Genomic DNA, 18,997 nt, shown 5'->3' on the forward strand with positions numbered 1-18,997 from the left:
TTAAATGCGATGTGCAGTTTAAGGAAATTAATCCAGAGCATTCAGCAGAACTTTAGCTCTTACCTTTATTCAGCTTCTACTGTAGTTCACACCATCTCCCCAACACTGAATCAACAGACAAAGGTCTGTGTTATGCAGTTATCATCCATTCTGAAAGTTTGTTCATTTCCCATTTTAAGAGCTATTTAGCCGTTTTGATTTTGTTCACATTGTAAATTATTGCATACATAAGTAATGAAACACGAAATACTTATTAAGCATGCTGTTAATGTGGACGTCAAAAAAGTTTTTTTTTTGCATTTACCAGAGTACAGCAATTCAGTTTTTGTGGTAGATTTTTCAACTAGAAAGTACTTGGTATTACTGACATTAAGTGTAGTTTGGGATGTCACAATATAGTCCATAAATTATTTTAGAGGAGTAACCTGAAAGGCCATCGAAACAGTTTAATATCTGCCTTCAAGATTCAAGCAGGGAACGAGAACATTTAATAAGCATAAAACATATGTTCTCCTTTCAAACAGAGGAACTTTCTTTTATTCCTTGACCCTTGTGTGCACAACTATTAATATAAAATTTAATGAACAATGTACAGAGGTTTGCTAGAAGTAAATTGCCTGCAAAGTTATTCTCTTACCAGTTTAAATAGGTCAGAAATCCTGCAGTTTAGAGACCCAGTGCACACAGACCTGAAAGTCCATTCAATAGGATGAGCGTTTGAGGAAAATATGCAGAAAGACACATTTGGTTGTGTTACTCAGCCCTGGCCCTGGAGTGCTACAGTGCATCACTACATGTTCACACTGTCAATGCATGAAGACCTGGAAACAGTGCTAACAGAGCCCTTAGAAGTGAACAAAGAATTTAAATCAAGTCACGAAAGACTAAAAACCAGCAGACACAGTGCCCCCTCTAGGACTAGGAATGAACATCAGCAGGATCGAGGATTATAGAGGAAATTTTAAAAAATGACATTCCCGTTAGACCATAATATAAAAAGTTGAAAACACATTTTGATCCTTAATCTAGAACAAAATGAAACACTTTGAAGAGATGGAATTCATGTGGTCATGCATCCCAAAGACATTAGAAAAAATTTAAGAAACGTGTAAAATCGTATCAAGATGCCCTTCTCTCTGAACATCCTGGCCACAGCTCTCCAAGAGAGTAAAGTCCAAAGTCCTGCTGAGGCCTCCAGAGAAGACAGATACATCTTTTGTGAGCCACTGGAGGACAGTAATGCAGGCAAAATAATTCTCAAATTACCTCACTGTTTCCAAAAAATAAACAAAATCACACTGCTAAGACCAAGATTTCTTTGCCTGTTTATATTGCCTTTCAGAGCTTGATTCCTCACCTGCTCTTACTGCTTAAGTTCCTCTTCCCAGGTGCTGACCACAGACCTGCCGAGGAAGAGACCAGTGTAGTGTTCTACTTTGCTCACACCTGCTTCTGTGCAGTGAGCTGCTGTAGGCCTGGAGTCACTTACAGGGCTCAGGTCTATATTGTGTCACCCCTGGGATAACACCCCATTGTGTTAGAGAACGTGAAGCCATACGGAATTTAAAAAAGAAAAGCAAAATCACCCATATCTTAAAACACTCATACAGTATGTAAAAGGAGGAAAGAAATGCATCCTTGTCACAGACGTTCCAGCAGTTTCTCTTCTCCAGTACGCCTTGTCCTGAAGAGGGCGAATGTTAAAATGTTTGTGGGCTTGGGTCCGAGCATCATGTCATTGTAGAGCTAGAGTGTGACACCATAAAGGTGACATCCTACAAACTGTCTTATCATGCTGAAAATTAGCTTCGTGCAAATCTCTCTTGGCGTGAACCTAAAATAATTTCCAACTTCGTCGTCATGACAGTTACTACACAGTGCGCTTTCCAGCGTGTTTCAGTCACTGAGTGTTTGAAGCCATGGGTGACGCGCTACAAGCAGGAGACATGTACACCTTGGAACGCCGCTGGGCTACAGGACGTGCGGCAGGAAACCGAAGCAGTCAAATCAATCAATGACGGGAAAAAATCTATAGGAAGCAGCCACAGCTGTCTTTGCACAGGACACGTCACAAAAGACAAACACGCCGTTCTACTTCGCTAAGGTCACGATTGCTGCGGGCTGACTTGGCTCATGAGACGTACAGGAGACTGCCGGCGAGATATCCAGGAGTGGGACCGCGGCACGCTTTCACTGTTGGCTCTTTCCAGGAATGGAGACTCCACCCTTCTTCCTACCAGCCAGCTGGCTTTTTCTTGGCTTCAGTCCCTGCAACAACAACAAAAAAAAAAAACCACTGAGGTTCAGAGAGCTAGTATCTTCAATTTCACCACAGACGCTGTCATCATCAGGGTCCTTCTGCTTCTGTGTATAATGGAGTTCCTACCTAATGTACATACTTCTGTCATTTCATGTCAGCTTTTTTTAATAAAAAAATAAAATACAGTGCATAAACAACTGCTCCAATTTAGTTGGTCTTCAAATTCTAGTGCGCGATACTACCCAGATCAATACATTTTGCTGTAATACTGAGTATTCAATATGGTGCATTGTGAGATTTCTCTCATTATCCAGTGTCATTCTCATCCAGACAAGAAAGTGGTCATCTGGGAATAAACACACTTCAATTGAGTTAGGAGTTTTGCAGACAGTTCGCACAGATCTTTAAGAGTTGTTTGTTTTTTTTAGGACGGACTGCCCAGAGACCACAGGAAAGAGAAGCCTCAAAGGCAGTTAAGCAATCACAGTCAAGGCGCATGACCCCTGTGGGAAAACTGGAAACTTCTTTTAATAGAATGAGTTTTTTAAGAGAAATGCAAGCCTCAGTGTACTGCAGATCAGGTGGCTTGTATGAATTAAGCTGCAGTGACCTTAAGCTCGCTCCCACTACGGAGCCAGGTCTTGCTATCGACTGGTCTTGAGAGAAATGTCACATATATTGTTAATTACGAATCCTGTCAGCATGAGGAAAGTCCATGGTACGGAGAGACACATTGATCTCTCTCACTCTTTATCCGCTGAATGTACAGAAAGAGTCTCATAGGAAGCTGCACTGTCAGTCGGTTCACTAGAATTCAGCACACGACATAATAAAAAGGAAAGAGGAATAAAAAGGGAAAGAGGGAAAATATTGAAATGAGGAATGAAGGGGATTTTATTTTCGGTTTTGCATCCAGAACATCAGATCAAACTTTTTTGCACCGGTTCTGTAGTGTACCTTTTTACTGCTGTAACCACAACTGAAGTACCTCTATTCCTGTCATTGCTACTGATAAACAAAATGTAAGAATACAGTATATAAAGTGTTTTCAATGCATCCCAGAGAGGTTTACGGGACTAAAAAACAGGCCCAATCCTCTTAACAATTACAAAAAGGCCTACTATAAAAGTCTTGAATTTCTGCTGTAACTTAGGAGGAACTGTTAATCTTTTTTTTTTCTGTATGACTAAGGCACAGCAATCTAATTCCACCTACGCTGGGTTCGGGTTAGCATGACGTGACATGAAACGGCACTGACTTGTCCATTTCCTCGCCTTGCCCCGAGCGACAGAGGCAGCCGCCACAGGGAGAGGAAACCCGAAGACGAGGAGGAGGAAACGACGCAGCGCACGTTTCCGGGGGAGGAGAGGATGGACAGGAAGTGCACCAGGTGCAGTCGGAAACGGATGGAAGGGTAGTGACAGAGCCGATGGATCCCGTTAGTTGAAGCACAAGAGGGAAGCAGGGGAAGGTGATGGATCTGAGAATTAACAGATTCAGAAGGAGACGGGAAAAATACCATTTGGGGTTCGAGTTAACCCCTCTTACTCCGCTACAGGGGCACCCGGATTCTCTTTGTTTTCAGACGGAATGGCTAGGTAGTCCGTCCTGTACAGGGGTACAAAAAGAAAGAGAACTAAGCAGAAGGCCGAGCACCCCAGGGGACAGCAGGCAGGGGTGGGCTCGTCGCCGGCCGCGATCCCGACCTCTGCTGGGAAAAATCGAAAGCTGTGCTTCAAGTCCTGCTCAGGTGCAGCAGGGTCCCCGAGTGAGGCTCTCGGGAGTCTCTTTTCCTTAAACACCAACATCCGGCAAAAGGGCGGAGCAAAATATTGTTAAAACCCGGTCAGGTCACGTCAATGGAAAAGGAGCTGTCTTCCCTACCCTGCTGGGTAAACTGATGCTTCGGCCCTCTTTTGTTCCAAGTACTCTCATGGTCCCGTTTGCTGTTTTGCTGCTTGAGGGTTGGGAGATTGCTGACCGCACAATTTGCAGGGCCTTCTTGCAAGGCTAGTCTCTCCGGACTCCAGAGAAGACGGAAGTTAATTATTTGAATGTCGGCAGGTATATATATACTCTACAAATTGAACCAAGGTCACCCTACCTTAGACAGGGCTTTAGAAAGCCATACAGGCTGATTCCTGCTGACAATCCTTTTATCAGTGCAAAAGACCATAGACATAGAAATAAACTGGATTGGAACCCAAATTTTCTATGTAGGGTTTTTATGCCACGGATATCAGTAACATAACATTCATGAGTCAAATGCTGGCAGGTTAGAAAGCTGAAAAGCTGAATAACTTGACAACGCAAATCGATGTGAGTATTTCTCCTCTGAGTGGACAGATCTCAGCTCGCGCCTAGCAATACACTGCTGGCCAACAGGTCACAAGGCACAGTCAATTTCCATTTTATGCGGTGTCACTAAAGCCCCGGTCACTCATGATCTTCCCGCATTCCCACTCCCTCGGCTTCTCCACAGACCCCATTGTGAGGTTCAGGAAGTGTCTTTCAAACCGCGTTAAAAAACACTGTAGCTCCTCCATCGGCCTTGGAACTAACAAAGCCTCTCTTAAGTAGAACTTACGCATTGTCCTGTGCTGCCTCGTCTGCCTTGGATATCTTTCTGTAGCAGTAGATCATCTCAACCAGGAGCCAGAAGGTCAGGAACACCAGCAGGATGTACATCATTATCTCTGAGTAGACCGCAGTGAAGTCTTGGCTGGCTGTGTGAAACACGTTCTGGGTCAGAAATTGCAAATCGGCAACGCTTTTCTTGTAACAAGCCCCTAACGTGCTAAAACCAGGGTTAAATTATGTTTGCAGGAATGTTCAATGAAAACAGTGGCAAACTACAGTAGATTACATGAAGTCCATTTTGAGGGAATTACTTGGTCTAGAAAAAATGTTTTATCACCAGGCAATGACTGGTTAACACTGGTATTTGATAAACAATGGCAAAAAATGAACTTAATCACATTTTGTAGACTTGCACGCTCTTTAAGAATGTATTTCCAGGGTGTATGTACCACTGATTCATCCTAGAGCAGTAGAAAAGATTTAGAAAGCTTTAGTTTATTCAGCAGGTGGCAATACTTTGGAATTATCTGAGTTACTACTGAACAAACTTTAGAAATGTATCATTGATAAAGAAGCGTAATTTATTACACAATCATTGAAAAATGGTGAAACTATCTCCTAATAATTATGAGCCAGCAAGATATTCATGAATTTACCTTGCTGGAGAAACTGTACGTAACAGAACAATCACACTGATCTTACACACCTTTCATGTCAAAAATTGCATTTAAATGCATAAAAAGCCAGATTTGGAAACAAAACCTCAAAGAGAGAGGACCAGAACCAGCTATCAGCTACTTAAGTTCATGTCCTGTGTAACAGAACCAGGAGATAAGAGTTACTGATGTTATCTCTGGAGATAAATGTCCCAACACACAAGCCCGCTGCAGAACTTTGTCAACAACACCAATAGCTGATTTAACCATGAATGTGGGGCACTTCTCTGCAACCCCCAGAGCAGGGGCTCCCAATCCTGGTCCCAGACACCCACACACCTGCAGGTTTGTGTTCCAGCCCACCTCTCAGTTACACAACTGAAGTATTAATTGATTTAAGAGTACAATCAACAGGAACTGTTTGACTGTTTTCAGCTCTTACATGTGTTAGACGTTAACTTTTTATGACTGTATTTCATATGTAAACTAAAGTCAACATTGCAAATTTTTCGAACAGGCCACCCATTCGTTCAATTAAGGCTCTGATTATATTAGAACCTACCACGTATTTATTGTTCTGGTTGTTTACTGACTGTACATGCTATCACTATTTACAGCTTTGTAATGTACTGTCTACATTGCGTGGTGCTGTCTGTACTGTGCTGTCCTGAGATCAGCACGCATCAGCATTCCAATGTACGCGCACATGTGGAAATAACCTCCTGTGCTCTGCTCTAGATATGTAAGTTGGGCTGGAATGAACACCAGCAGTGTCATGCCCTCCGCAGCCAGATGGTGCTCCTACTCCGTCCTGTCCCGAGTTTCCTGCGCTTTGCTGTCCTTCCGGTGTCTCTCTCTGTGGGGCTATATATTTCCGGGTCTCTCATTCACCTTTGCTCAGTATTGACGTTCGGATGTCCTGAGACTCGCCTAGTACCAGGTCGCCCCACGTCCGCTGCCTGAGGGCATTGGTTTCTATATGACTCCTGAACTACTGAGCCCGGGCTAACCCCCTGTTCCGCCGCTACGCATATGGGTCTATTTCCGCTCTCCTGCCTCTCCAAGGTTCGTCCTTTCCGACATCCGTGAGAAGCAGGTGTGTGAGTCACTAGGACCAATGTTGGGAACCCCTGCCCCAAGAGTGCATGTTAATGGAGGACACTGTTTCTGGCCTTGCCGTGAAGCACTGCCAGGGCCTCACCTTCCTTATTCACCACCAGCTCGATCGTCTTGGTGTCCACGTAGTTGTGCTGGAACACGTTGAAGGTGAAGGACCTCATGACCTTGCAGGTGTAGGTGCCCGTGTCGTTCAGCGTGGCGTTGATGATGCTGATGGACACGTCCTGCAGGTCCTTGCTCCCGTTCCACTGCAGCCGGCCCTTCCACGGCCCCTCCAGGTCCTGTGGCTGACGGTCGTACAGGTAGATCTGCCAGCGGGAAACCGGGAGAAGGCACAGCGCGTTAGTGGCCTGCTCTCCAGAGCGAGAAGCTCAGAGCGCTTCTCAAGATTAGGATGTTCTAGATTCTGGAACATTTCCTCCAAAAGTATTTTAGCAGTACTATTTTCTTTTTCTTTTTCATTGACTTTTTCTATAGAATATATACAATATATACACAAAACGTTTGACACTTTTCAGCTGAAACTACACCATCCTGTTAGTTTTAATCAATATTGTGTATTGAACCATTTTATCAATAATGTGTTTCCCAAGTTTATGTGCCACTGATTCATCCTACAATCCAGGCCTTTTTTGCAACAAAAATTGTCTTCTCAAGCTTGACATCTTAAAAAGTAGTCAATCCCACTGTAATGTATAAATGTAATCTTCTGTCTCATTGTTGAGACTGATAAGCACAAATATCCACTAATTGTTTTTTTTCCAAAAGAAAGGTGATCTTTGCCAAGCACCAAGATCGGGCAAAGGCTTGAGCAAAATGTTCTAAAACCCTGTAAAATCACATCAACGAAAAAGGAACTGTCCTTCCTGTCCCGCTAACAAAACTGATGCCTTTGCCGTTTTTTGTGCTATCATTGTTATCACAGTACAAGATCGGTGTAATCACCACTCTTTCACGAGTTTCTGATTAAACATGGAAAAGCCAAAAGCCTGAATGAGACTTGGGGATCTTCATCTCATTCCAAGGCTGGTTTGTCTCAGCCTGTTCAGGACATTAAGCAAAGTGTGATTCTGCCCACTAGTGGTGATTGGGGTTGTTAGTATGGTCAATGATCGCTAAAAAGTGTTTAATCAACGTGAAATGTGTGAATGGAAGAGCCTCTCACTGCAGCATTCAAAGGTGTCAACATGCGCTGATATAACAAAACGTAGCTTTTCTCTGATTCCATACCTTTTCACATGTTTAAGCTCCATAAAATTGAAAGAGCTGTTATGATGGAGAATTTATTATTAGACTCACTGGCACAGATTCTTGATCTGATTCTTGCAAATAAGCCATTTTCTACTATCAGTTAAGCCCAATCCTTGTGGACCGGCTAAAATTATTTTTTATTAATCAGAAGGGTAAGGTCTGGATAAAAAGATCTAGATTCTGCCTTTATATGACACAAATGCAAGAGCTGCTATAAATATCACAAAGATGCTAAGAATAAAATGAACAAAATCTGACAGATGTAGGTTTGCCTCAATGCTGTGTGCACACATATCACGAGGTGAAAAGACCGAGATTGGTGGAAAAAATTGCATCACATTTTATTTTTTGCTGCTGAATTTACTTTGAAATTTTGCAGGAGGATACTTCTTTCTCAATGCTACATCCTGTCCCTAAGGATGTTTCCCGAGCTGAATTGTCTTAGAAGAAAGCTTAGAAAACAAATATCTTAAAGAATCTTGTGTCACATGAGCAAGAGGATTGACTGCTAAGAGCTGACTGACCTGCCCTACTTTTCCTCCTTTTATAACAATTTGTCAAGCTTACTTCATAGGTATTTTGCAGCAGAACAATCAGATACTATAAATTATAACAAATAAATGTTTCCCACCATCATACTAGAACTGAAACCTGACTACTTTCTCAATGAAAGTCACTGGGAAGTAAAGTCCATAGTAAAAGTAGATTGAAGTGGGACATACTGTATATATGTATTGCAAATATCCAGTACAGGAATATTACTTCTGAACCACATTGTGGAAGATAGTAGAGTAATTGCTGGGGACACTTTGACCAAAAGGTATAGTATAAAACAGCAAGGTGACTTGCTTTAACAGCTTCAGCAACTAATTTCCTTCTACAAGGTGTTAAGAGTAGAAGTAATCACATCTAAAGACATGACTAACACTGAGCTCATTAAAAACAGACAGAAAGATCTGCACAAGACTGAGCCCTGCTCCTCCGATTCCCCTCAACACAGACCTACCAGGGTGTCCTCCTCTGCGGAGTTGAAGTACCATTCGACCCGCGTATCGGGCTCAATCTCCTCCCTGCTGATGCAGGAGATGCAGGTGAGCTTCATGGGGTTCCCCTGCACCGCCTGGGTGTCGGACAGCACCTCCACGCACACGGGCTCGCCCACCTCCACTGCGGGGACCAGAGAGCACAGACACGCCCCATCAGCCGCAGGTCCAACCCCGCCTGCTCCGCCGCCCGCTGCTGCACAAACTGCGGAGCGGTGAGCACCGACCTCACACTCCCCCAGGAGGGCATTTTAAGGTCATTATTTGGCTTTTGCTGGCATTTCTATCCAAAGCTACTTATACTGCATACTGAATACACACCAGGGCATTTTACTGAGGCAATCTGGCCGAAATGCTTTGCTGAAGCAAACAACAACTGTGGCCACACCCAGGATTGGATCTGACAGCCTTCCAATTACCAGTGGGTGCAGAGACCAGACCAGTACTCCGCACTGCTGCTCTAATGAAAGTGTGAACCAGTCAGACATCTACTCTTAAGAACGGGCAAACTCAGGACAGAAAACATGCGGGAGATAGATTTATTTTGTGGTATCTTGCAAGAGTTTCTCCTTTATGCTGCTTTGCGTGTATCCTTTCAGGAATGGAAAGGAGGGGACAGGTTTTACCCAGGATCACAAATCAAAGCCTTTTGATATTTTTCTTGTGACAAAGACATTCCAAACCACCCTTACAGATCAGGCTCATCTAGATAAGCAGGGAGACGTTTTTACATCAAATGAGAAAATTGATTGAGAAACGCTGTGAGGGGAGTGAGCCACTGATCTGCTCTGTCTCTTTTAACGTAAACAGTGCTCGGGATAAAAGCAAGACTGATTGCTGTGCATTTGGCATCTGTTTTTAAAGGCTGAAGGCAGTTTTGTGGCAATCCTGGTATTGTCAAAACTAGCACCAATACAAGACTGGGAATAGCAAAAAGACATGCATCAAAAATAAGGGACAGCAGGGCCAGTCTTATTTGCAATCGTAACTGCCAGTGAAACAAAAATCAAGAGAAAGTAATATATTTAGGATTTAGGAGAAAGTAATTAAAGTTACTGGAGGTGGGTTTAAGAATGAAATCCAAGCCGTGTTAGTTTGAATGTTCTGGTTTTATGCAATTACTCACTTGGAGATAGAAGTTATCAGACTTTGATGGCTGGGTTAGCACTGCTGTATCTTCCAGAGAAGTTGAAAGCCACCCAGTTAATGTTCAAAGTGTGCCCAGGGTTTCTGATTAGAAATATATCTTCAGTGTACAGGACACACAGCTCCAGACAACGAAAACGGCACATATCTACCAGTAATTAACTGCATTTCTGTGGCTCCTCTGGATCATTTTGATCTGCATATGTTTTACGGAACTGCTTTGGAAAGGATTAATCTCAAACCCTGCTCTGCTGTTTCTCGGTAAATTCTCTCTTTTATCCTCAGTGTGGTTTTGGCTGCTGCTGCTATTTTATTTTTACTTATGAAAAATAGTTATCCCAGCATCGCAGGCTTTGGTTTAACTCGTAGTAATGTTCCTGATGCCTATTTTCAACTCTCTTCAGCACTTCAAAAAGATTAGACTCTTGAGAGAACTCACAGCACAGCTGCTTGCCCTATCACATCATCTATTTAGAGAAACCCTTTATATAGAATATGAATCCCTGTACTGTAAAACCAATTTATTTCACTAATGAACATCAAGGTACGTTTGAGGAAAGTATGGATTTTACAGTAAAGGTGAAATGATGGGAGGTTTTTGGCTCATAAAGCTAGCCTGTTTTACAGTATCTCCGTGTTTCTTAAGGAGATAAAAAGGTTCATGAGGTTTAGGAAAGAAAACCACTTGGGAGACGGCTACAGAAATATCTACAACGAGACCAAGATAGGTCAGGAATTAAAACATGTAGCCAACGTATGCCTGGGTCTGTTACATAAGCCTCGTTAATACAGGGCAACTGATTGGGGGAAATAATTAGGTTAGGCATTAGAGTAATAAGACTGTGCAGACTAATTAGTATCCATCAGTACCTGATATACTGTATATACAGTATATTTTAAAGGTATATAAATACTGTATGTAGCATATAGCCTATGGAGGCTCAGACAGAACAGCCCGCACTACCAGGGACGAATTTACATTTTGTGCCAATGTAGGCCTGACTGGTTTTGGCATTTGGGGTGTGTCCGTGAAGTGTCTGCTCAAGAAGGCAGCAACACTAAACTTTAAGACAGACACGATCCGTTATTTATGTCAGAAAACACTGGAGAATCCGTGATGCCCAAGGGTCGGGCTCGTTTGGCTTTCCAGCACACCAGACTGGTTTCTTATGGCGGACTATCGGTGCAGCGGATGTGGAGAGTAGATTTATTTTCACCGCGATCTCTTGAATGCCGTGGTAAAATATTCATGCGACATTAACTCGCGCCAAGTAAGAAATTAAAACCTCATCACTTACAAGCAAAGGCACAGAGACTTCAAGGTTCGTGTAATGGCTTTGTACAAACTTTTCTCCTCCGCACTGAGCAAAAAGCGATTTGTAACTGTCCGACCTGTTACATGTTAAAAAAAACTCCACTTCCTATAATTATGGACGGCTTTTAGTATTTTCTCTCGCTGCTGTTCTATGTTCTAGTTACCTGCTTGCGTATTGCAACAGGCGCAGTAGGCGCCGTGTGTACAGTAATTTACTGTACGAATTCTGCTCGTAATGGTCATTCTTCGCTTTTAACTTATTGCTCACATACCGTATTTAGCAATGTGTCCGCCTCAGGAACGCGTTACAGCTGCTCGCCCGCCGGGGCAGCTCCAGTTTAAGCCGCTGGCGTTCTGCACGAAAACGGTGATCTGCCCGGAATTAACGTCAGTCAAAATACACACGTGTCAAAATGCCAACCCTTCGCTTGGTACAATTTCCTCTATTGTTATCCATCTAAATGAGTGCTTAGAATCATCGACATGATCGTGGCTGCAAACGTGCTGGTTGGCTCACAAACGGCCAGGTGACGGCGGATTCAGCTCGCAGGAGTTCACTCGAGCCGAGCCCACCGTGTGCTCAGGGCTGTGCTGAAACGTCGAGAACCAGATCGTTTTCCTCTCGTAGAATCGCGCTGCCATCACCGGCTCCGACGATAAATCGCGCACTTGTCGAAAGGCGCTTTTTTGCTTTTCATTTTTGTATTCAGCAGAAAAACAACGTTGCGTTCAAGCAAGGGCGATTCTTGCCTTGTCATTAAAGAAAAATAAAAATCAATTTGACCTGTACTGCGGCTCTGCATGAAGACATTGTGTTGGAAAACCACACTGTTGTTAACGTGAGTTGATTGTAACAACACATCCTCCTCCAAACATCGAGTTCATGATTTGATTCCTCTAAGGGCAAAGGAGTCGCCAACAGTCTATAGCTTTTGGTTTTGCTATAAACACCTGTACACTATGCTTATTCGTAATATTCTGTAGCGAGTAATGGATAATTCGTGGATGAGACACCATTTCGCACCATCATCGAGAGCCACCTGGGAAGACAGACATACAGTACAGTACACAGGACCAGATTCGTTTTGACGTGCGAGAGCGAACTACAGTGTAAACCCTGTTTTGACGCTCTTTTGGTTCATCCCAATTCCATCGCATTTGCAACAACACTTTGCGCTACAAACAAGCGACTTTCTCGTCTTGCTGGGGAGATAAGAGTGACGGTTTAAGCTGTTGTTATTAAACCATGTGACACCGCTAAGCACGAAGTTGGAGCACGGCGCTCTGTAATGTCGCCCAGACTCACAGAGGAGTTGAATTTGGGGTGTACTGTACTGTATGTACTGCGCTAAGGAAACAAGATTTGATGGCTTGCTATTGTATTTCACGAGTCAGATCAGTAAACCCACTTAAACCGATTTCAACTGCCAAAACTGGGGAATGAAACTAGCATTACATGGAGCCCGTATGTCAAATCGCTATTACCAGGTCGTGAATCGTGTTCTTGATGGAGTGCCGTACAGCACACCGGCCATTACTTACCTGCCAACACCAACAGGGGCAGCGAATACAAGAGTGCCCTTAAAGGATGCATCCTGCTCCGAGGTCAGAGTCCCACTAATCGTCGGGCTCTTATGGCTTTCCTGTATCTAATAAGACAGAAAAGAAACAGGGTTTCCCAACAGGCTCGCGTTTTATTGATCCGCGGTGGAAATGGAAAAGTTACAAATGACAAGCTGTCCCCCGGGATGTCCGCCCTGTAGGGTGTGTGCACAGGTGCGAATGAGACTTGATCCCGCTGGGTGAAAGATGGCTTTTTTTTCTTCCTTCTCCTCGGCGATCTCAGTGACGGGAGAACCGCTACTCGGCGCTCCAGTTGTCTTCAGGACTACGACCAAGGACAGCGCCTCGCAGGCTGGCGCAAAACAAAGCGCTCTGTGGATCAGAGCGATCCTTTCTTTAAAACTACCACGTGATTCGACAAAAAAAATCCTATTAAAAAAACAACCCTCTCCAGAAACATGTTCGCGTGTTAAACTCTTGCCCACCAGTGTTCGGCGCTTTTGGAAACAATTTCCCATCCGCAAGGCTTCGCCTATATTTTGCTGTGGTTTACCGACTCTTTTAAGCAACGACAGTTTCCACACTCAAATATCTTCTCCATTAGGAACGAGTGGTGTTGTTTAAAGGGAAGCGCTGCTCTTAGTCGGATCACTTGGCTCTGCTCCCGGCTACTTCGGCTCGGCGACCGGGGCTCGTCGCGTTGGCATGGCGAGCTCCCTGGTCTGGCACGCCGTGCTTGTCGAAGACAAAGCCCAAGTTAGGGTCTGAAAACCTGTAGATTCCGCTCAGTACCAGATCTTAGTCTCGGGCTTTCTTTATCTTTTGCTTCGGAACAAAACCCAAAGCCTTCTCTAGCTCTAGAAAAAAAAATCGGTTACAAAAATAAAGGGGTGAAAAAGGGGTTATCCAACGATTAAATGCGACGCAGGCAGATTCATTTAATTGTAAAAAAAAAACACGCCAAGGGAATTGTGCTGTGTTATCGGAGAATGCGTTTCCTTCTCTCCTTTTACATCGCGCTGAATGATCCTTTTCGCTCCCGAAGCCGTGCGTGTTTCGTGGTTTCTTTTGTGTTGAGAGTAAGGCTGTCACATCAGTGTTTCCAGAACATGAAACTCATGGACGCGCATGCGTCTACGCCGCTCCCACTACTGCCTACTACTTGAATACCAGCTTCCACTGATTTTATTTATGTCACAGACGAGCGCTGGGGGGGGTGTCTTTCTGTTGTGATAGTGAGGTCTGGGCACGGAGCCCTAGCCCGGGTCTGTTGTTAGGTCTGTGGTTTTTCCAAATCGCTGTCTCCCTCCCACTGTGGCCTCAGCAATGAAACACCCCCCGCCCTGATTCGGATCAGACTCCAGGCTCCAGAACCGGTCTGTAGAACAAGTGTGTGTTCGTGGCAGGCAAGCGGGAGACCAGTCAAATAACAAGGGCGTATAAAAAGGTGACACGTTTTCCCTGTGCATGAAAACATGCATGGATTTAAAAATGGGGAGCTGGGCTTAGTAAGTGATAAAGAATGGCCCGGCGTATAGCCACTGACGACACTGAAAAGTATACCATTGGTGTATTTTTATAACACTGTAAAACAGTAATAAAGATGACTGCAGCTGCCTCCTCTTTACTTGTATCAATTGTGAGGGCAATATGAGACACACCGGAACTGAGCACTAAGTTATTAGAGCAGTGGGTTGTTTCAGCCCTGAGTGCACTGAGAAGTCTTTGTTTCAGCACTGAGAAGCTCTAGGAAGTCTTTCTCACGGGGCAGGGGGTATGTTTCGGGGGACAGGGGTTCATTTGCACACGGAGCGCGAGTGTGCTGTGTGTGCTGGCAAAGCCCAACGTCTGGATTTCGTCTTTTGATGAATTTTTTCCCCCGACTTCTGAATGTCATCTAATTGCTGGAATTGCATTTTTTTTTCGTTCCCAAGCTCTGTACTGCAGCTGCTTACCCACCGAAGGACTTGCCACTCCCTTTTCTATTCTATTATACTTCTAAATCAGATCCAGCCCCACAGGGTAAAGTAATCGCTGCCTAATCTACAAGTCTCACTCTCCGTCTACAGCAGCCACACTGCAGATGTCCTCCCGTTGTGAGAGGTACAGCAGTGCTGTTAAAACCAGTCTCTGAGCGCGGCTAGATACTGTAGGAAGGCATGTTGAGCTTGAACTGTCCATCACCCTTCTGCCACAGTACTGCCTTGCTTCAACCCAATCCAAGATGGAGGTGGGGGCTCTGTGGCTAAGGATCTGCGCCTGTGGCTGGAAGGTTGCTGGTTCAAAGCCCCCGGCTGGTGGAGGAATCCTACTCCATTGGGCCCCTGAGCAAGGCCCTTAAACCCAACTGCTCCAGGGGCGCTGTACAATGGCTGACCCTGTGCTCTGACCCCAAGCTTCTCTCCCTGTCTGTGTGTCTCATGGAGAGCAAGCTGGGGTATGAGAAAAGACAAATTCCTAATGCAAGAAATAGTAGGGTTAATAAAGTGATCTTATCTTATAAGTGCACACGTTTGGGCTTTGCAGAGCTGCCACTTGATCCAGACTCATGTGGAAGAGCCTGAACTATTTTTCTGTCCCTGGGCTGGACACTCAGCCCAGAGCACTGGTGTCTTTATTCACATTCTTTCGTTGGTCAGAGCTTGTAAACGGTGGGAGATCCCGCAGGTTTTGTGGAAAAGACGCACCATGGCTGAAATGTACTGTGGTTGGCACTTAAGGTAGGCAACAACATTACTAGACCGAGGACGGGAGCAGACGAATTTTCACCAAAGCGTGAACAATTCCCAGAAACGAGAAAAGAAGACGGGGCGGCGTGGGGGAGTTTGCTTGTCACATTGGATGCAAGGGCTATGGGGACGACTGTCTGAATAATAACGAGCTCGGCTGGAGAATCCTGCAGGATCGGCCGTGAGAGCACCCAGGAACAGGCAGAGCGGAGGGAGGGAGACAGCGATGTGACGGCAGACTGGCTGAAACACTGGGTGCCTAGAAGTGTTGTGAATAAACACAGCATGATGCTTTCTGTTCTCCTACACTTAACGTATCAGAACACAAAGCAGGTCATTTGCACAATGCAGTACCTTTCTGCAGGTGTTCCCGTCGTTGATTTATTCATATTGCAAGCTCAGACTGCACTTCTCGTGGTCACAGTTTACCACAGTTTGTTTTGTGCCTCAAGGCAGCAGCTCCTGGAGGAATACTGTCTCTGCTTGTTTTCATTCCAGCCGAGATCCACAGCTCCAGTGCTAACTCATGACCTCATTGATCTGCTTGCTTTTTAGACTCTTATTCTGCTTGTTTCTTCAGTAGTCCCGAGTGTCGAAAACGCCCTACTTCAAGGGTACTATTTCCAACAGCGTCAGCACACAGAGCAGCCTCTCCTCAACTTGCTTACCAGTACTACTGACTAAGCAGCTCGTACTGGTGGACAAGTTGATGGCAGACAGACGTGAGCGGAAAGGCGAGAATGAGAAATGTCAGACATGCCCACAATGAGTGGTTTTCCTCCTGCAGAGATCCGGCTGGTTACATTTAAAGACAGCTCACCTGAGTGAGGATGGCTCTGAAACTCAGAAACTGGTACAAGGTTGATACCAATTACCAATCCCAGTTGGCCTTTTAAGAGCTGAATTCCCATTTGTAAATATGTCCCAACAGAAAACCCAAGTGAGTTAGCCTGTAATTAACGTAACTTTGCCCCCAAATGAAACTCAAGGTCAATGTACTTTTGGAATGGATATACTGTACAGTACCCTATAATAATCTTGAATGATCTTGGAAAGTATACACAGTCCAGGCCTGGATATGGGTCTTGAACTAAATGGCATCCCTTCTAAATCCAGTCTGAACCTTCAGATATTTTATACGTCTTACCCAGTACACACTAGAAAGACATAACCACAACAGAAACAGGGAGGAAATAAAAACCAACAAAGACATTTGTCTTTTTAAAAACTCATCTTAAAATCTTAATGTTCTGGAGATAAAAACTTATGTCAGCGGTCTTCCATGACCAGAGCGCTAGGATTCACTGCTTTAAAGTCATTTTTTTGTTTTGCAACACACTACACTGCATTTAGCATGCACAAACATTTGTGACTGCATGATTAGTTTTTTTTTACAGTGTAATAGTGACAGTTCGGGTTATAGTGGTGTATTACTTTAATTCCTGTGATCGTGAGATATCTGAGTGGCAGCCCTTCAACACTTCATTAACCTATTTTAACATCTGGATGGACTGAGGCATGCGCACATTTAACTGCAGTGCTAGTTGACAGCAGTTCAATGAATGAGTATTTCCAAAATCAACATTACCCAGAAACTTTGCATGGACTGCTTTGAACCCAGAGGCAGAGACTACATTTACCTAGAAAAATAAGTGAACGTATAACACAGAAAAACAAAACCTAAAAATAGATGAGCTACTCACATCGGGACTGATTAATGTTTGTATTTTTTGTGCTCTCATTTAAATAATTTATCAGTAGGTGTCAAAAGCAAGGAATTCATTAGGAAGAAAAACAACACTTAACATTTTATTTCCAAGCATGTATCGGTGTGAAAAAGAGCTGATCTTCGTTTCAACAATAAATTGCTGAGATAACACAACAGTGACATATCTTAAATAAATCATTTTCATTGCTAGCTATGTTTTTTTGACTAACAGTGACTTGTTTTTTGAGAGGATGGGTACATTAATCACAGAATTCATTTAGGAAAGAGATTAGGAAACAGTTCATTACTCACAGAGTTTTGGGTATCAGGAAGAGGCTTTTCAGACAGATGGTTGAAGCCCAAACTCTGGTTGAAATTTTTGATTCACTTAGCTACTAAACTACCAAAAGTGAAAGATGGGCTGAATGCCCCCTTTTGTTAGCAGACTGTTATTATATTATTCTTTATGTAGTCGTTCCTTTCTTGATTTTATAGGTTCTCAAACCCACTAGGCTCATATCATCAGTTTGGCTCCCAAACACATACGACAGGACATCATATGCTCAAAGCTGTATTCTGCTGTTGAGTCTCAGACTGGAGACAGGTCTTTCAGCATTTTAAAAAAGAGGATAAAATGAGTCTACAGATCTCATTAACACATCTGTTCAGTAAAGATCACAGCATTACTGGAGAGACCATTAGATTGTTAAAGCCCGAATAACCATTAAGGCATTTGATAGCTATAATAAATTCAATGTATAAACTGGAACGAGACTGGGCAAAGGCTGTGTGTTGCACTGCAGAGATTATAAGGCAATGAAAGGTCTCAGCAGAGCAGGACGTGGATGTTGGAGGAGAGTCTGCGTTGTGATTGGTCGCTGGATGGACCCCAGCAGTTCTTGACCTTTTAACCAATCAGAGTGCCCCCACGGCAGTTTGGACTAATAAAGAATGCGAGATGCTGTGTGAGTCAAGATGATTTCAGCAGGTCCAAACGGGCATTTGTTACAGTAAGAATCAGTGGACAAAATTAAATGTGCAGCATCTGCAAAACCGAAAAGCTTAATTAATGCTTAAATATTCTTCTTCTCTGCATTCCATTACTCCTGCGTCTCTTCAGTCACAGTATACATTCCTGACAGTTAAATGGCTTTAACAATGTCATAGTGAAGGACGTCTTAAAGACTCTGACAAGTAAGCAACAGGAACAGTTGCAGAAGCAGCAGTACATTGGGAAAACACTCACAGCCAGTCTGAAAACCAGACAGTAGCAGTCTGAACATGCAGATCACTGCAGCTGAGATCCCAGGTGCTACCCAGTAACACTCCTACACTAAGTAGAAAGCAAATGCAAAACAATATGTCCCAGATTTCCTGGAATACAGACTGGTTTTCTCCTTTTTACCCTTCCTTTAAACTACTTGAAAAAGTTTAGATTTAAACCATGCTTGATGCTGCATTTATAGTTTCAAATCATCTCAGATCCTACACAATAACACACCTGAATGCCCGATGTAGGCCCGATTGATTTGTGATAGATGTCTTTGAGATAGACGCTTTTGTTTTTGAAAGTGCCATAAAAAGCCCAAAAACCCTTGATCTATAACGGATTTCCTATTTGATGAAC

General features: G+C 43.8%; 1 protein-coding gene across 7 annotated transcripts in view; it reads right to left on the reverse strand.

Annotated features, from left to right (window-relative positions):
- Positions 1–51: 51 nt before the first annotated feature.
- scn3b (sodium channel, voltage-gated, type III, beta) overlaps positions 52–18,997 on the reverse strand; it is a 33,241-nt gene continuing 14,295 nt past the window's right edge. The window contains exons 1-7 of one of the 7 annotated variants that reach the window (XM_069182570.1): positions 12,913–14,101; positions 10,036–10,139; positions 8,873–9,033; positions 6,698–6,923; positions 4,848–4,986; positions 3,780–3,868; positions 52–2,268 (exon numbers count right to left, since the gene is read on the reverse strand). In XM_069182570.1, the coding sequence (XP_069038671.1) occupies positions 3,805–3,868; positions 4,848–4,986; positions 6,698–6,923; positions 8,873–9,033; position 10,036 (591 nt within the window). In that variant the 5' untranslated portion in view covers positions 10,037–10,139; positions 12,913–14,101 and the 3' untranslated portion in view covers positions 52–2,268; positions 3,780–3,804. Of the gene's footprint in view, positions 2,269–3,779; positions 3,869–4,847; positions 4,987–6,697; positions 6,924–8,872; positions 9,034–10,035; positions 10,140–11,642; positions 12,077–12,912; positions 14,103–18,997 lie in introns of those variants that run through there. The other 6 variants (XM_015337440.2, XM_015337439.2, XM_015337438.2 and 3 more) reach the window with 6 other exon arrangements.

Source organism: Lepisosteus oculatus, chromosome 23 (genome assembly GCF_040954835.1).
Source record: "Lepisosteus oculatus isolate fLepOcu1 chromosome 23, fLepOcu1.hap2, whole genome shotgun sequence".
In the NCBI taxonomy this organism is placed as follows: domain Eukaryota; kingdom Metazoa; phylum Chordata; class Actinopteri; order Semionotiformes; family Lepisosteidae; genus Lepisosteus; species Lepisosteus oculatus.